The sequence below is a fragment of the Chiloscyllium plagiosum genome, unplaced genomic scaffold (genome assembly GCF_037043375.1).
Source record: "Chiloscyllium plagiosum isolate Xiang-an unplaced genomic scaffold, Cpla_swu_hap1 HiC_scaffold_16, whole genome shotgun sequence".
Classification (NCBI taxonomy): domain Eukaryota; kingdom Metazoa; phylum Chordata; class Chondrichthyes; order Orectolobiformes; family Hemiscylliidae; genus Chiloscyllium; species Chiloscyllium plagiosum.
Window position 1 is genome coordinate 10,102,436 of NW_028270154.1, and position 16,377 is coordinate 10,118,812.

The 16,377-nt window shown below is 45.6% G+C and overlaps 1 protein-coding gene across 1 annotated transcript in view; it reads left to right on the top strand.

The window, feature by feature from the left end:
• Positions 1 to 16,377, top strand: part of apbb3 (amyloid beta precursor protein binding family B member 3) — a 79,902-nt gene that overhangs the window by 34,187 nt on the left and 29,338 nt on the right. The window contains exons 5-7 of the mRNA XM_087995033.1: positions 802 to 859; positions 9,674 to 9,820; positions 10,892 to 11,019. Coding sequence (XP_087851159.1) covers positions 802 to 859; positions 9,674 to 9,820; positions 10,892 to 11,019 — 333 coding nt within the window. The remainder of the gene's footprint in view (positions 1 to 801; positions 860 to 9,673; positions 9,821 to 10,891; positions 11,020 to 16,377) is intronic.

Consider the following 16,377-nt stretch of genomic DNA (forward strand, 5'->3'; position numbering starts at 1 on the left):
TGAACCAGATGGGTTTTCCTGACATTGGATTCATCATTAGATTCCAGATTTTTATTAAATTTCACCATCTGCCATGGCAGGATTTGAACCCAGCTCCCTAGAACATTACCTGGGTCTCTGGATTCATAGTCCAGCAATAAACCACTAGGCCACCATCTCCCCACGGCTTAGCCCATGTTCCTCCAAACCTTTCCTATCCATGTACTTATCCAATGGAATTCTGGCCTGTGAGCCAGAAGGCTGCGGGCTTGAGAGACTTGAGAAGGTAAAGGCAGATTGACACTTCCCATGGCAGTGCTGAGGGAATGCTACATTGTTGGGGCTGCCATCAATTGGATAAGGCAATAAACCGAGACCCTGCCTGGCTTCTCAGGTGTGTGTAAGGAGAATCCACATTTTCTTCTCAGAGAAAAGCAGGACAGTTCTTCCTGGTGTTCCAGGCATTGTTTCCCTATCAACCAACATGAAACAAAAGCGGATGATCTGATCACTGTCACATTACTATTTGTGGGATCTTCCTGGGCTTAGATGGGCTTGCAGCTTTCCTGCATAGTGAAGCGGCTGCACTCCAAACGTGTATCATTTAGCTGCCGAGCACTTTGAGTTGCCTGGTACTCATTCAAAGCAGTGGTCTAAGTGCAAGTCTTGCTTTCTTTTAAATGGAACCATTTGCTTGTCTGTAAAACACTCTGGGATGTCCTCAGATTGTACAAGGTGCCATAGAAATTCACGTTCTTTCTTTGTGGCTGGTTTCTCAGTTCAAAATGATTTGTACCTCAGTAACACTTCCCTCTTTTGCAGAACGGAACTCCCTTGGCAAGACAGCAGCCTCCAGCCCAGCACCAATCCAGATTCCAAGGTAATAGTGATGTTTCTGTTTTTATGTGGAGAGCCCTCAAACTCCCATGTAATAAAACAATTTACATATCCTGTGACAGTTTGGCCCAGATCTTCTGAAGATCAGCATGTAGCGTCACCAGGTTATTGGTTAACAATATCGAGGCACCTTTCTGTGGGAACTCTGGGTTCTGTAGTCACCGGCCCTTGTATTAAAGATGTTAGAAACAAAAAATCTGCAGATGCTGGATTCCAAAATAGACGGGCAGGAGGTGTCTACTTCTCTCCCTCCTGATGCTGCCTGGCTTGCTGCCGTCTCCTGCCTGTCCATTAAAGATATGAGAAAGCACGTTTGTGTGAAGAGAGAATATTTTTAATCTGATATCTACCATTCTTTCTCTCACTGCAATGCTCAAGAGGATAAAATATAGCTTTGCTGATGTAAAAGGAAAGTGCTGCAGGGTATTTAATGAGTTCCATGTCTAGACTAGTGGCCCCGAGGTTTTGTGAAATGCAAATACGATCTGTCACTGTCCTGTGGGTTCTTACTTTCAGCAAGAATACTTGTACCTGCTGAGGCAATATTTACGTGAGCTCCCTAAGACAGAAACTTGATGTGGGCAATATGGTACTGAAAGATTCAACAAGTGTTTATTACAGCTCCTGATAGATGCATATATTACAGTCACAGGCACTTCAGCATCTGTGATTCAGTTATAAAGGATAGCAATCTTCCAGCAGCATGTCATGCTCCAAAGGGCTCCAGTTAAGATGGAGATGGAGACCTTTGGACATTTAGATCACGAGTTATGATATTGTGATGATACCATGAGAATCTCTCTGCATACTGACTGTGAGACCTAACACAATAAGGCATATGTCTTGTTACTATGTACAGGATCTTGCTGTGTGCAGATTGGCTACGACATCTCCCCCAACAATATAGCACACTCTCACATGAGTATCTCTGACTACAGAAGGCAATGAAATACCATCACCTCTAGATGCACGGAGAACTGGTCAGACCTCACTGAGGGTAACTGTGTTCAGTTCAAGGCACCATGTCTTTTATGAGGAGAGGTTGAGTAGACCAGGACCATACCCATTGGAATTTTAGAAGAATGAGGAGGAATCTTATAGAAACATATAAAATTATGACAGGAATAGATAAGATTGAAGCAGGGAGATTATTTCCACTGGCCAGTGAAACTAGAACTAAGGGAACATAGCCTCAAAATTAGGGGGAGTAGATTTAGGACTGAATTGAGGAGGAATTCCCTGCTCAGTGAAGCAGTTGAGGCTACCTTGTTGAACGTTTTTAAGGCAAAGATAGACTTTTGAACAGGAGAGGGATTAAGGGTTATGGTGAGCGGAGTGGAGTAAGTAAGTGGAGTTGAGTCCATGATAAGATCAGCTATGATCTTACTGAATGGCGGAGCAGGCTCGATGGACCAGTTGGCCTACTCCTGCTCCTAGTTCTCATGTTCAGGAAGGAGATATTCGACTTGGATTGGGGGTGTTGGTGTTGGGCCTGGCAGGATGCTCAAGGGAGTCAGTAAGATTCACCCCAGAAGTAGACCAGGCCTTAAAGCGTTACATTCTGAGCACTGACTGCAGAAATGTGCATCCTCTTGAGAGAGAAGATGAGGGAATAATATCAATGGGCTCTTTGGGATGATAGAAGAGTTTTACAGAGTCAGTTAAAGTGAGATTGTTTCTTCTTGTGGAAAGGATTAAAACAGACAGTAGAATTAAAGCTGAGTCACTCAGAGGTGAGGTCAGGCACTAATTCTTCATGTAAGTTGTAGTTGCAATGAGAAACTCTCATCCCCTCCCACGTGAGTTTCGAGGCTGTGTCAATTCAAAATGCCAAAACTGAGACTGATGGATGATTTGTCAGGCTATTAAGGGTAATTGGACCCGTCACAATCACACTAGACATATCAGCAGTGTGTCTGCGAACAGAGAATATTTAACCCTTCGTTAGTTTTATTGCATGTTCCAACTTTAAAAAAGAGAAACATCAGCAAAACTTGTGTCGCAAACAGTTAATCATTGCCAGAACTACAGCTGCAAGTTATTCATGTAAAATAAATAGCTCTTAGTTAAAAACAGAGAGAACGTTTAAGTAAAAATGGGCACGGATAAAAGATACTTTGACAGCCAACTGTCATGGTGCATATAGACACTAATGATGTAAGTAATAAAAGGGATGAGGTCCTGTAAGCAGAATTTAGGGAGTTAGGAGCCAAGTTGAAAAGTTACCAGTGCCAGGTGCTAGTCAGAGTAGAAATGAAAGAATAGGCATGATTAATGAGATGGTGCAGGAGGGAGGGCTTCAAATGTTTGGCCCATTGGGACTGGTTCTGGGGGAAGTGGGACTATTACAAATTGGATGGTCTACACCTGGGCTGGACTGGAACCAGTGTCCTCGGGGGTGCTTCTGATAATGCTGTTGGGAGGGTTTAAACTAATGTGGCAGAGGGATGGGAACCAACTAAGGAGGTTGGTGGACAGTAAGGAGGTATTAACTAAAGCCTGTAAGGAACCAGATCATGACATCAGTGTGACTAAGGGGAAGAGTAGGCAGGGAGCGGTGGATGAATGCAGAGGGAGTGGTGCTCTGAGGTGCATTTGTTTTGATGCGAGATGTATAGTAGGTAAGGCAGATGAACTTAGGGTTTGGATTAGTATCTGGTTGTATGATGTTATTGATATTATTGAGACTTAGTTGAGGCAAGGGCAAGATTGGCAACTAAATATCCCGCTTCAGGTGGGACAGAGAAGGAGGTAAAAGGGGTGGAGGAGTTGCATTACTGGTCAGAGAGGATATCGAAGCTGTGCTGAAGGAGGGCACTATGGGGGCCCGAGCAATGAGGCAATATGGGCAGAGGTCAGGCACCACCACCCCCTTTATCAGCAGCTCCCCTCACACCCACCCCCAGTCCTGAAGAAGGGTTACAGCCAAAACATTGGCTTCTCCACCTGCTGATGCGGCCTGGCTTGTTGTGTTCTTCCAGCCTCCTGCCTGATTAGAGTGCAGGATAGACATGTCCCCGTGAAAATAAAGGATAGAAATTGCAAGATTAGGGAACCATGGATGACAGGTGAAATTGTGAGAATAGCTAAGAGGAAAAAAGGAAGCATACATAAGGTCTAGGTGACTGAAAACAGACAAAGCTTTGGAAGAATATAGGGAATGTAGGACCAATCTGAAACGAGGGATTAAGAGGACTAAAATGGGTCAAGAAATATCTTTAGCAAACAGGGTTAAGAAAAATCCCAAAGCTTTTCATTCATATATAAGGAGCAAGTGAGGAACGAGAGAAAGGGTTGGCCCACTCAAGGACAAAGGAGGAAGGTTATGCATGGGGTCAGAAAAAATGGGTGAGATTCTTAATGAGTACTTTGTGTCGGTATTGACCGAGGAGGGGGACATGACGGATGTTGAGGTTAGGGATAGATGTTTGAATAGTCTAGATCAAATCGGCATAAGGAGGGAGGAAGTGTTGGATATTCAGACATTAAGGTGGACAAATCCCCAGATCTGGATGGGATATATCCCAGGTTATTGAGGGAAGTGAGAGAGGAAATAGCTGGGCTTTAACAGATACCTTTGCAGCATCCTTGAACACAGGTGAGATCCCAGAGGACTGGAGAATTGCTAATGTTGTCCCCTGTTTAAGAAGGGTAACAGGGATAATCCAGACTGGTGAGCCTAATGTCAGTGGTAGGGAAGCTGCTGGAGAAGATACTGAGGGATACTGAGAAAGAAAATGGGTTTATCAGTGATAGGCAACATGGTGTGTGCAGGGAAGGTCATGTCTTACCAACTTAATAGAATTCTTTGAAGAAGTGACAAAGATGGTTGATGAGAGAAGGGCTGTAGATGTCATATACTGGACTTCAGTAAGGCGTTTAATCAGGTTCCGCATGGTAGGTTGACAGAGAAAGTGAAGTCACATGGGATCCAGGGTGTACCAGCTAGATGGATAGAGAACTGGCTGGGCAACAGGAGACAGAGAGTAGTAGTGGAAGGGAGTTTCTCAAAATGGAGACCTGTGACCAGTGGTGTTCCACAGGGATCCATGCTGAGACCACTGTTGTTTGTGATATACGTAAATGATTTGGAGGAAGGCATCGGTTGCCTCATTAGCAAGTTTGTAGATGAAACTAAGATTGGTGGAGTAGCAGATAGTGAAGGGGACTGTCAGAGAATACAGCAGAATATAGATAGATTGGAGAGTTGGGCAGAGAAATGGCAGATGGAGTTCAATCCGGGAAAATGCAAGGTGATGTATTTTGGAAGATCCAATTAAATAGCAAACTATAATGTAAATGGAAAAGCCTTGAGAAAAATTGATGTACAGAGAGATCTGGGAGTTCAGGTCCATTGTACCCTGAAGGTGGCAACCCAGATGGATAGAGTGGTCAAGAAGGCATACAGCAAGCTTTCCTTCATTGGACGGGGTATTGAGTATAAAAGCTGGCAGGTCCTGTTACAGTTGTGAGGACTTTGGTTTGGCCACATTTGGAATACTGTGTACAATTCTGGTTGCCACATTACCAAAAGGATGTGGATGCTTTGGAGAGGGTGCAGAGGAGGTTCACCAGGATGTTGCCTGGTATGGAGGGTGCTAGCCATGAAGAGAGGTTGAGTAGATTAGGATTATTTTCATTAGAAAGACAGAGGTTGAGGGGGGACCTGATTGAGGTCTACAAAATCATGAGAGGTATAGACAGGATGGATAGCAAGAAGCTTTTTCCCCAGAGTGGGGGACTCGATTACTAGGGGTCACGAGGTCAAGGTGAGAGGGAAAAGGTTTATGGGAAATATACGTGGCAAGTTCTTTACGCAGAGGCTGGTGGGTGCCTGGAATGCGTTGCCAGTGGAGGTGGTGTAGGCGGGCACGATTGCATTGTTTAAGCTGTATCTAGACAGATACATGAATGAGCAGGGAGCAGAGGGATACAGATGCTTATACAATAGGAGAGAGGTTTAGGTAGAGGATCTGAACCGGCGGAGGCTTGGAGAGCCGAAGGACCTGTTCCTGTATGTAATTTTCTTTGTTCTTTGTTATTTATAAGATCATTCTGTTATCTTTGTGAGAGTGAGAGTGAGAGGAGAGAGAGAGAGAGGGAGAGAGAGAGAGAAAGATGTTACCCATCCTTAGTTACTTTGGGAAAGTGGGAAAAGAGGAAAGTAAAGGACCCACAAAGTCCTTAGGGAGGGATTTCTAGGATTGTGACTTAGTAACATGAAGGAATGGTGATGTATTTCCAAGTCGGGACAGTGAGTGGCTTGGAGGGAAACTTGCAGATGGTGATACTCCAAAGTATCTGCTGCTTTGGATGGTCAAGTTTTGGTTTTGGAAGGTGTCGTTGAAGGAGCTTTGGTGAATTTCTGCAGTGGATCTTGTCATTGGTACACATTGCTATTGCTAAGTGTTGTTGGTGGGAGTGCAACTTTGTGGATGTGGTGCCAATCAATCATGCTGCTTGTTCTTGGATTGTGACAAGCTTCTTGAGTGTTTTTGCAGCTGTACCCATCCAGACAAATGGGGAGTGTTACACTCCTGACTTGTGCCTTGTCAATAGTGGACATGTTTCGGGGAGTCAGGGAATGATTGACAGCCAAGAGTATAGTGCTGAAAAGCACAGCAGGGCAGGCAGCATCCGAGGAGCAGGCGAGTCGATGTTTCGGGCATAAGCCCTTCATCAGGAATTGGCCAAATTAGCCCTGGTTTGGGTACACATGTGAAATTAATAAAAGCATTTTGATGACTTCTCAAAGTAATTCTGTTAGATTTTAAAGAACTTGCTGGAAAAGATCAGCAGGTCAGGCAGCATCTGTGAAGAGAAATCTGTTTTTGTTTCTGATTTACGGCATCTGCGGTTCTTTCGGAGGAATAAAACTGTCTGCTTTGTGAGTGGCCTTAAGGCAAGGTAACTGCTGTCCTTACCCGGTCTCTCCTGCATCTGACCTACAGCAATGTGGTTGGCTCTTAACTGCCCTCGGGGCAATTAGGGACAGGCAATAAATGCTTATCCAGTGATGCCCTCATCCGTGACAGTACAGAAGTAAATGTAAACATTCAGGCAAGTTTTTAAAGGTCCCAGTGTTTCAGTGAGTTAGGCTGAGTGGATGGACCAGTGAGTGGGTGAGTAGGGGAGCTGGTTAGATCGGTACAAAAGTGGGTGAATGAGTCAGGGCTGTAAGTTGGGTCTGGTGTTCAGTGGGTGTGTTGCTGAATGTGCCAGAGACATTAGTGGAGAGTTCTGGTCACGGAAATCAACACCTCGGAACTTTAAACTTCCGGAGCAACTTCCATGGATATTTGTGCTTCAGGATTTCCAGGACATTTCACTCCAATGGTCTGGAGACCAGAGATTTGGGAAAAATGTGTATAATGACATAATAGGTCATGTGGCATTTAACGAGATTTATTAACCAATGAAGCTGAATAACCAGTTACTGTGCAGTTAATTAAATACAGTATCATTGCATGCGTAACTTCCTACTAAAGGAATTCTCCTTAATATCTAACAGTTATAATTGTTTCTGCTCACTTTCTTTTACTTAAGAAATACGTTTGACAGATGAAGCCAAAGTTTCAGATTATTCTAGTGCTTTCTGTAGTCAGGGAACTCGATGTGAGAGTGGGTGGTCTGAACTGTCGTCACTGTCACAGCGTAGGATAACATGGCAGCCAATGCATACACAGCAAGATCCCAAAGTCAGCAAGGAGGTAATGGCCAGATAATCTGTTTTGCTGATGTGGATTCAAGGATAATTACTGATAGAACTGCCTGTTGTTCTTTGAGATAGTTCCGCGGGATCTATTTTTCTCTCGTAGAAGGGTAGATGGAGGCCTTGGTTTAACGTTTCATCTGAAAGATTTGTCTGTGCCCAGCAGCGCAGCAAACCCACAGTACTAGTCAGCACGGCATTTGTCTCCAGGTTTCCATAATGGAGGATGGCTGCGTGATGGTATTGTCATTGGACTAGTCATCCAATGGACTGTGCTGATGCTCTGGGGGTGTGGGTTTGAATCCTGCTCCAGAATCGATAAAACCTGGAATTTGAAAACTAGTCAGTAATGATTGCCACAATAACTAATGCCCTTTCGGGAAAAGTAAATCTGCTGTTGTTATCCAGTCTGGCCTGCAAGTGACTTCAGCCCCATCACAGTATGGCTGACCCTCTCAGTTCAAGGGCAGTTAGGGATGAGCAACAAATGTAAAAATCAGAAAAGGAGTCTTCTTATCCTGGAACCCTAGTTGAAGACCATCTGGAAGATATGGGCATGGCTGGCAAGTCCAGTATTATGAGGAAAGACCGATTGACTGGGCTTGTACAGACTGGGAATTCGAAGAATGAGGGGGGATCTCATGGGAACATATAAAATCCTGATGGGACTAGACAGGCTGGATGCCAGAAGAATGTTCCCAATGCTGGTGAAGTTCAAAACTAGGGGTCACAGTCTAAGAATAGAGGGTAAGCCATTCAGGACAGAGATAAGGAAGAACTTCTTCACTCAGAAAGATTATATGAATAGGAAGGGAATATGGACCGGGTGTTGGCAGGTGGGACTAGATTGGGTTGGGATATCTGGTCGGCATGGAAAAGTTGGACCGAAGGGTCTGTTTCCATGCTGTACATCCCTATGACTCTATAAATGCTAGCCCCATCAATGATGAAAGCACTGATACGCCCCTCACCCAGACTAATCTGGGAAAGCATTAAAAAGAAATTAACCTCATGATTCAGAGGAAAGAGATCTGCTAATGAATCACGGTTAAAGGATCTTGAATGTCAAGGTCTGTGGAAACTTGAACTTTGGGTTTGTATTTGACTATTTGTTTCCAAGTTCTAAGGTTTTGGATATCCTACAACCCAGGTAAGATCTATCAGTGAGTGTAAAGCTAACCTCTGATTCCATCAGATTGACAATATTAGTGTCATTGTAATTCCTCTTGGAGGACTCCCTATCCCTTTAGATTTTATACAGTCATAGTGTTATATAGTACAGAATCAGACACATTGGCACACTTCAGCCATACTGATCAGATATCCTAAACTAATCTTCTCCCATTCCCATAGAGTGCATAGAACCCTGACAGTGTGGAAACAGGCCATTCAGCCCATTGAGTCTACACCAACCTTCCAAAAAGCAGCCCACCTAGACCCTACCCTACCCTATCCCTACACTCCTCATGCCAACTTCCACCATTTTTGGATTATGGGAGGAAACCAGAGCTCCCATAGGAAGCCCACACAGACACAGGAAGAATATGCAAATGCCACGCAGACAGTTGCCCGAGGCTGGATTTGAACCTGGATCCCTGGTTGTGTGAGGCAGCAGTGCTAACCACTGTGCCACCTCAACAGCATTTATCAGCATTTGGCCCATTCCCTCTCACTCCTTCCTATTCATGTACCCATCCAGATGCCTTTTCAACGTACTCCTTCTCCTGCTATGACTGTCATGTTAGGAAATACCTGTGTTTTTCCCCCCGTTTAATGGGTTTTTAATTACATCACTGTCCTGTTTGAAGCCACCCCCCAGGCATATTCAACCTCGTTCTCTTTTCAAAGTGATGGTTGAAGAAATACAGTCAACTTTTTGAGCTGTTTTTTCCAAACCTCTTCTCTGAATTGTTGTAGAAATAATGGGACACCATTCTCTTATACAGATTTTATGGAATTACTTCTAGTTTGTCTTCCCTTGATGCAGTTTACATGTCCCTCTCCCTGCCTCGGCCACCAGCAGAATGTGAACATGGTCTTCTGTTGAACTGACTGTGGCTTTCCTCTGCTTTCCTGCCTCTACAGTGTTTCGCAGTGCGGTCCCTGGGATGGGTGGAGATACCCGAAGAGGACTTGACTCCAGGGAAAAGCAGCATTGCTGTGAATAACTGCATCCAGCAGCTCTCCTACAGTAAATCGGAGGGAAGGCAGAGTGGACTAACCTGGGGAGAGGTGCATTCCCCACTGACTCCACCTAGCAGGGCCGCTCCCCAAGGCACTGTAACCGCGGAAATGCTCACAGCCTCCCGAGGGAACTATGTGGGGGGTGGGGTGGGGTGGGGGGGAGTGGTCAGTCTGGGTGAGGTGGGGTCAGTCAGGGTGGGGTCAGTCTGGATGGGGGGGGCAGTCTCGGTGAGGGTGGAGTCAGTCTGGATGAGGGTGGTCAGTCTGGGTGGAGGGGTCTGTCTGGGTGGGGGGTGGTCAGTCTGGGTGAGGGTGGAGTCAGTCTGGGTGGGGGGGTTCTGTATGGGTGAGGGGTTAGTCTGGGCGGGGGGGTCAGTCTGAATGAGGGTTCTGTCTGGGTGAGGGAAGGGGTCAGTTTGGGTGGGGGGGTCAGTCTGGGTAGGGGAGGTCAGTCTGGGTGAGGGGGTCAGTCTGGGTGAGGGGAGTCAGTCTGGGTGAGGGGGGACAGTCTGGGTGAGAGATGGTCAGTCTGGGTGAGGAGGGTCAGTCTGGGTGGGGGGTGATCAGTTTGGGTGAGGAGGTCAGTCTGGGTGGGGGGGTCAGTCTGGGTGGGGGGCTGTGGGGGAGCAGGGGTCTGTAGAGGGGGAGGGTCAGTTGGGGAAGGCTGTGAGGCAGGTGGGGCTATGGGGGGAAGGTGCTGTCAGGGGGATGGGGTATCCAGGGGAGGCTGTTGGGGGGGTGGGAGAGGCCTGTGAGGAAGACTGTGGGCAAAGGAGGAGCCTGTGTGGGTAGGGAAGGGAATGTCAGGGGTGATTGTCAGGGGCTGTGGAGAGGGGGCGCGGTGGGATTGTCAGGGCGAAGGGGGCTTTCAGGTGAAGTGGGTTGTGAGAGGGAAGGGGATTATGTGGATAGGAGCTGTCTCAGGGACTGTTGGAGGGGAGGGAGTTGTTGGAGCAGCTGGGAGTTGTTGGAGGTGGGTCTGGGGGCCGTTGGGGTTGTGGGGGCTGTTGGTTTGGGTTTGGAAGCTATGGGCTGTGTAGTGTGAGGCACTTGTGGGATAACCCTGTGCGACTGGATAGCCCCTGTCTCATCCTTGACACTCTGCTGTCCTTGGTGCAGGGTCAGGATATGGTGATGGTGCTGAAGAAGGACATGCTGAGCCTGGTCGATCCTGTCGATCACAGTTTGATTCATTCCCAACCGATTATCAACATTCGAGTGTGGGGAGTGGGCTGTAACAATGGTAGGTGAGTACAGGCCTCTCCTCCCTTTACACCATCAGCGAAGATTAAACCATCAAGCCGATATTCATAACTTAACCTCTGCTTCTCGCACTTTATTATTCTTCTCCTCTTACTGTTGTGTCTTCAGATGTGGGGAAAATTTGTTGTTTATTAGATGTGTTACAAACTTGTATCATTCAAACACCTCAGAATTTGAATCACAGCTTCAACCATTTAATTAACTTCAACTCAATGTGTCCCTCGGTCCTTCGGAATTAAGGCTGAACAGTTGAAAGTTTAATCTGTCACTGTTTTAGTTGCACTGACTTTGGAGGTTCAATGAATTGAGATGACCCCTTGGAGCTGCACACAGGAACCTCTCTCTGATTGGCACTGGGATAATCCCTCCCCCAGGAACAGCCGTCTGCCAGAAGTGGCAATTGGCAGAAACAAACTGTCACTCAGTAACGACATGGTGTGGATGAATTGCTGAGAAGCTTCCCCATTTTTAGATGTAATATCCTGAGCTCTTCCTGCACCATGTGTAATTTATTCCACACCCAGGCACAGTGGGTACAAACCAGCTCCTTGTTGAACTTGGGCTCGTGTGAACTGGTGGGACATAGACTCAACCCCCAACCTGTGCCACCGTGGCAAAGGGATAAAGCTGCTGTGTGCCTCAGTGTTCCCGGTGAGTATTGGACAGTGTCCGGGTTTGAGGCTGGGTTGAGATTTCCTTTCCAGAGTTGAATAGCCTTCAGGAGCCCCATGCAAACAACAGCCTAGTCTGGAACATGGGAGCTAGACAATAGCAGGTGCTCTGTTGAGCCGCAGTCCCATAAGGAGTGAGCTGGGGGTGAACTGGGGCGAAATCTTGGAGGACGAGTCATTCATTACAATTGTGAATGAGGTGTGGGCAGGGGAGGGCAGTGGGGGAATGAGGGGTGGATTGTTGATATCTCTGGCAGAAGGTTGGATGAATAGTCCTTTAGATGAGGTGAGATTTTGGCTAGGTCTTCTCCCAAAATCCATTCGGAGCTCCTCATTGAGTATCAAACAATGAGAGGTGATCTTATTGAAATCACCTCATAGAGGACTTGGCAGGCTAGCTGCAGAAAGGTTGTTTCCTCTTGTGGGTGAGTCTAGGACCAGAGGGCATCATTCGGAATAAGGGGTCATGCATTTGAGTCAGAGGTGAAGAAGAATTCCTTCTCTCAGAGGGGAGTGACTCTGTAGAATTCTTTACCACAGAGGGCTATCAAGGCTGTGTCATTAAGTGTATTCAAGGTTGGGATGGACAACTTTTTAATGGGCAAGGGAATAAAGGGCTATGTGGAGAATATAGGAAAGTGAAGTTGAGGATGAACAGATCAGTCATGATCACATTGATTGGTGGAGCAGACTCCGAGGGCTGACTGGCCTACTTCTCCTCCGATGTTGTATGGTCCCGTGGTCTTATCAGGGAGAGTAGTTGGGAACTTTCTAGTTGATTGTGTTAATGGGTTGGTGAGTTCAATGATCTCCACATTAATGGAAATCTCATCGCTCCAACACACAACACGATCGCTCAGTGGTTAGTACTGCTGCCTCACAGCGCCAGAGACTCGGGTTCAATTCCTAGCTCAGGTGACTGTCTGTTTGGAGTTTGCACAATCTCCATGTATCTGTGCGGGTTTCCTCCGGAAGCTCCTGTTTCCTCCCACAGTCCAGAGATGTGCAGGTTAGGTGAATCAGCCATGCTAAATTGCCCATAGTGTTCAGGTAGGTTAGGTGCATTGGTCTGGGGTAAATATAGGATATTAGGGTAGGGGAATAGGTCTAGGTGGGTTACTCTTCGGAGGGACAGTGTGGCCTTGTTGGGCTAAAGGGCCGTTTTCCACAACGTAAGGATTCTATGGAAGCATACATAGTGCCTAACAACTCCCACTCTGAATTAACTGTAACACACCACACTCACTGGATCTTGCAGCCCACTGTGTGAGTTAGAGGGAAGGTAGTGATCTAATGTTGATGAGTTCAATAATATCCATCACCCTGTGGCTATCCATGGGCCTGATTCCTAAACAGAGAAGGCTATTCAGCCCTCAAGCCTGTTCTGCCACCATTCAGATAGATCATCAAATGGATGATGATGGTGGAGACACCAACATTCTTTCCATCACATGGTTAAACAGGAAATTCTCCTGCTCTTACCCAGCTTTTGACATGTTTTGGAAGAGCTTGCAGTTTGGTAATTAACGAGTTTGACTAACCACCTCCATTAGCCATGAGGTCCTGGAACAAGACTTGAACCCTGAGTTTCTGGCTCAGAGGCAGGGACGCAACCCACTGTACCAGAAGACTACCTATTTGAGAGGTGTCCAGTTGTGCAATATGATTTAAAGGCAACACAGACTGGGGAAAAAAATAATTGGCTGCTCATGGCAAACTCAATATAAAAGAAACCATTAGCTGATTAAGTCACCTTGCTTCCATAACCTTTAATATGTGGAAGTAGCTGCAATTTATTAAACTTTCAACTGACATCCAACATAAGGACATTTTTGAGAGAGAGATTTCCTCTTGGCATCGCTCCTGGAAAGCTGTGTTGTAATTTCAAGAGAACGCTTTCACATGCCATACCCCTGCCCCCACTCCATCCGGGATTTGCCGTATCCAGCCTGTAATTTGGATGATACCTGAAACTTTGCTACTTGAGGGATTCCAAATTGGATTCTGCTGGAGTTCAGTAGAATTGGATGCGATTTGATTGAAACGTATAAAATCCGGAGAGAACTTGAGCAGGTGGATGTGGAGAGGATATTTACTCTTGTGGGAGAATCTACAATTAAGTGGGGGGGGGTCACTGTTTAAGGATAAAGGGGTGACCCATTGAAAGTAGAGTTGAGGATGACCTTATATCTCCCAGAGAGCCATGCGTCTCCCACTCTGCCCCAAAAGGCAGTGGAAGTAGAGACTTTGAATATTTATGAGGCAGAGGGGCTGGATACTTGTTAAGCAAGGGTATCCATGGTAGGTAGGGATATGGAGGAACCAGATCAGTCATGATTTATTGAATGGTGAAACAGGCTGGAGGGGAGTGAGGGCCCTACTCCTGCTCCTAATTTGTATGGCTCTGTGTTCACAGAATAGCCCTGGTCTGTGTAATCTGTCCCCAATATTTCACTCCTTTAGCCCCGGCAGCATTCCACTGAAAGTTAAAGGATAAATAAAGAACAGCTTTTGCAGTGCAGATATCCACAGGGCACAGAGATAAAGACATAGGCAAAATAGCCAGACGTGATATGCAGAGCCATAGAGTCATAGAGATGTACAGCATGGAAACAGACCATTCGGTCCAACTCGTCCATGCTGACCAGATATCCCAACCCAATCTAGTCCCACCTGCCAGGAAGAGGTATAGTTAGTAAGTTGCAGATGACACCAAAATTGGAGGTGTAGTGGACAGTGAAGAAGGCTACCTCAGATTACAACAGGATCTTGATCAGATGGGCCAATGGGCTGAGAAGTGGCAGATGGAGTTTAATTTAGATAAATGTGAGGTGCTGCATTTTGGGAAAGCAAATCTTGAGCAGGACTTATACAGTTAATGGTAAGGTCCTAGGGAGTGTTGTTTGGAGTGCAGGAATGGTGAATAGAGGTTCAATAGTAGCCTTTGAAAGGTGTTGGATAAATATATGAAGAAAAAGAATTGCATAGCTGTAGGAAAAGAGCAGGGAAATGGAACTTACTGGAATTTTTTTGAAACCAGTGATCTGGGACAAATGAACATAATTGAACAATATGTAAGGGATATGGACCATGGGCAGGCAGAAGGGATTACTTTAATTTGGCATCATGTTCAGCACAGAATCATGGATCGAAGGGTTATTCCTGTGCTGTACAGTTCTACGTTCTATCAGGAAAGTAGCGCAGAAGTAGGCCATTCAGCATTCATTTCATTCCGTTGCATTCCGTATCCTTTGGTATCTTTAATATCAGGGAAAGGCAGGAAAGTGGTTGTTAGGAATGTCAGATCCTACTCAATGGAAGAACAGACGCGAGGGGCCCAACGGCCTACTCCTGTTCCTATTTCTTATGGTAGTAATGTCTAGCTATTTGCTGATTTCTGTCCTGAATAAACTCAATATTTGAGCTAATGGGGTACAGAATTACACAGGTTCACCTCCCTCCTGAGTGAAGGAATTGCTCCTCACCTCAGTTCCACAGCTGAAGCTCACAATGTGTCTCTGGGATCTAGATCCCAATCCCCACTTGGGGATACATTCTTCCTGTTCCTTAATCAGAAAGTCCCAGGGAAACCCACAGTTTACAGTCTTTGGTATTAATGATTGCTCCTTTAGTAGAGGTGAAATACTGCTGGAAATCTGAAACGAACATCCGGAAACTTCTGTAGAGAAAGAAACGTTTCAATCTGGTATAACTCTTCTTCAGAACTCAATTCCCACCACTTTGAGTCACATTTGGCGCCTGAACCAAATTTCTGGCCTGGGTTAAAGCTGAAAGTGGGTGGCTTGGGTTGGGAAACAGATTTGTCAGAATTTAACCCACTCACGTAACTGTGTATATCACTTTGTAACCTCTCTGTATCCTCCTCACGGCTCACATTTCCATCTAATTTTGTGTCATCAGCAAAGTTAGATGCATTATCCTGTGACTTTTCATCGAAGTCATTAATAAACACTGAGATCCAGCATTGATCCACATAGCACATACTGAGAGATGGCGGTGGTATGTCATATCACCGGACTAGTGACCTTGGGGATATGAGTTCAAAACCTACCATTGCAGTTGGTGTAATTAAAAGTCAGTGTGGAGCTAGTCTCAGTAGTGACCATGAAATTATCATTGATTGTTATTTAAAAACCCATCAGGTTCACTAATCCCTGTTAAGGAAGGAAATGTGCCATCCTCAAACAGTGCAGCCTGCATTTGGCTCCAGACCCACATAAATATGACTGACTCTTAACTGACCTTTGAAATGGGCAAGAAATCTACTCAGTGTGAGGGTAGTTAGGGATGGGCAGCAAATATTGGTGATACAAGAATGAAAGAAAGCTCTACTAGTTACAGTCTGGCAATTTGGGAGTGCCCAGCTATCAGTGCTGTCCCTATCCAAATGAATATAGTTACAACCCTTCCTCGCCCTATTAACCTGAAGCATGGTATCCTAATGAATGCATTTTGGAAATCCAAGTATACTGCATCTACCAGGTTTCCTTTATCAATCTTAGTAGTTACATTCTCAAGAGAAACTCTAACAGATTGATCAAATATGAGTTTCCTTTCATAAAACCACAACTCTATCTGGTTCTGCTTTTGTTTAAAGTGCATTGTTCAGATTTCATTAATAATAGATTTTCCTAGCAACTGATGACAGTA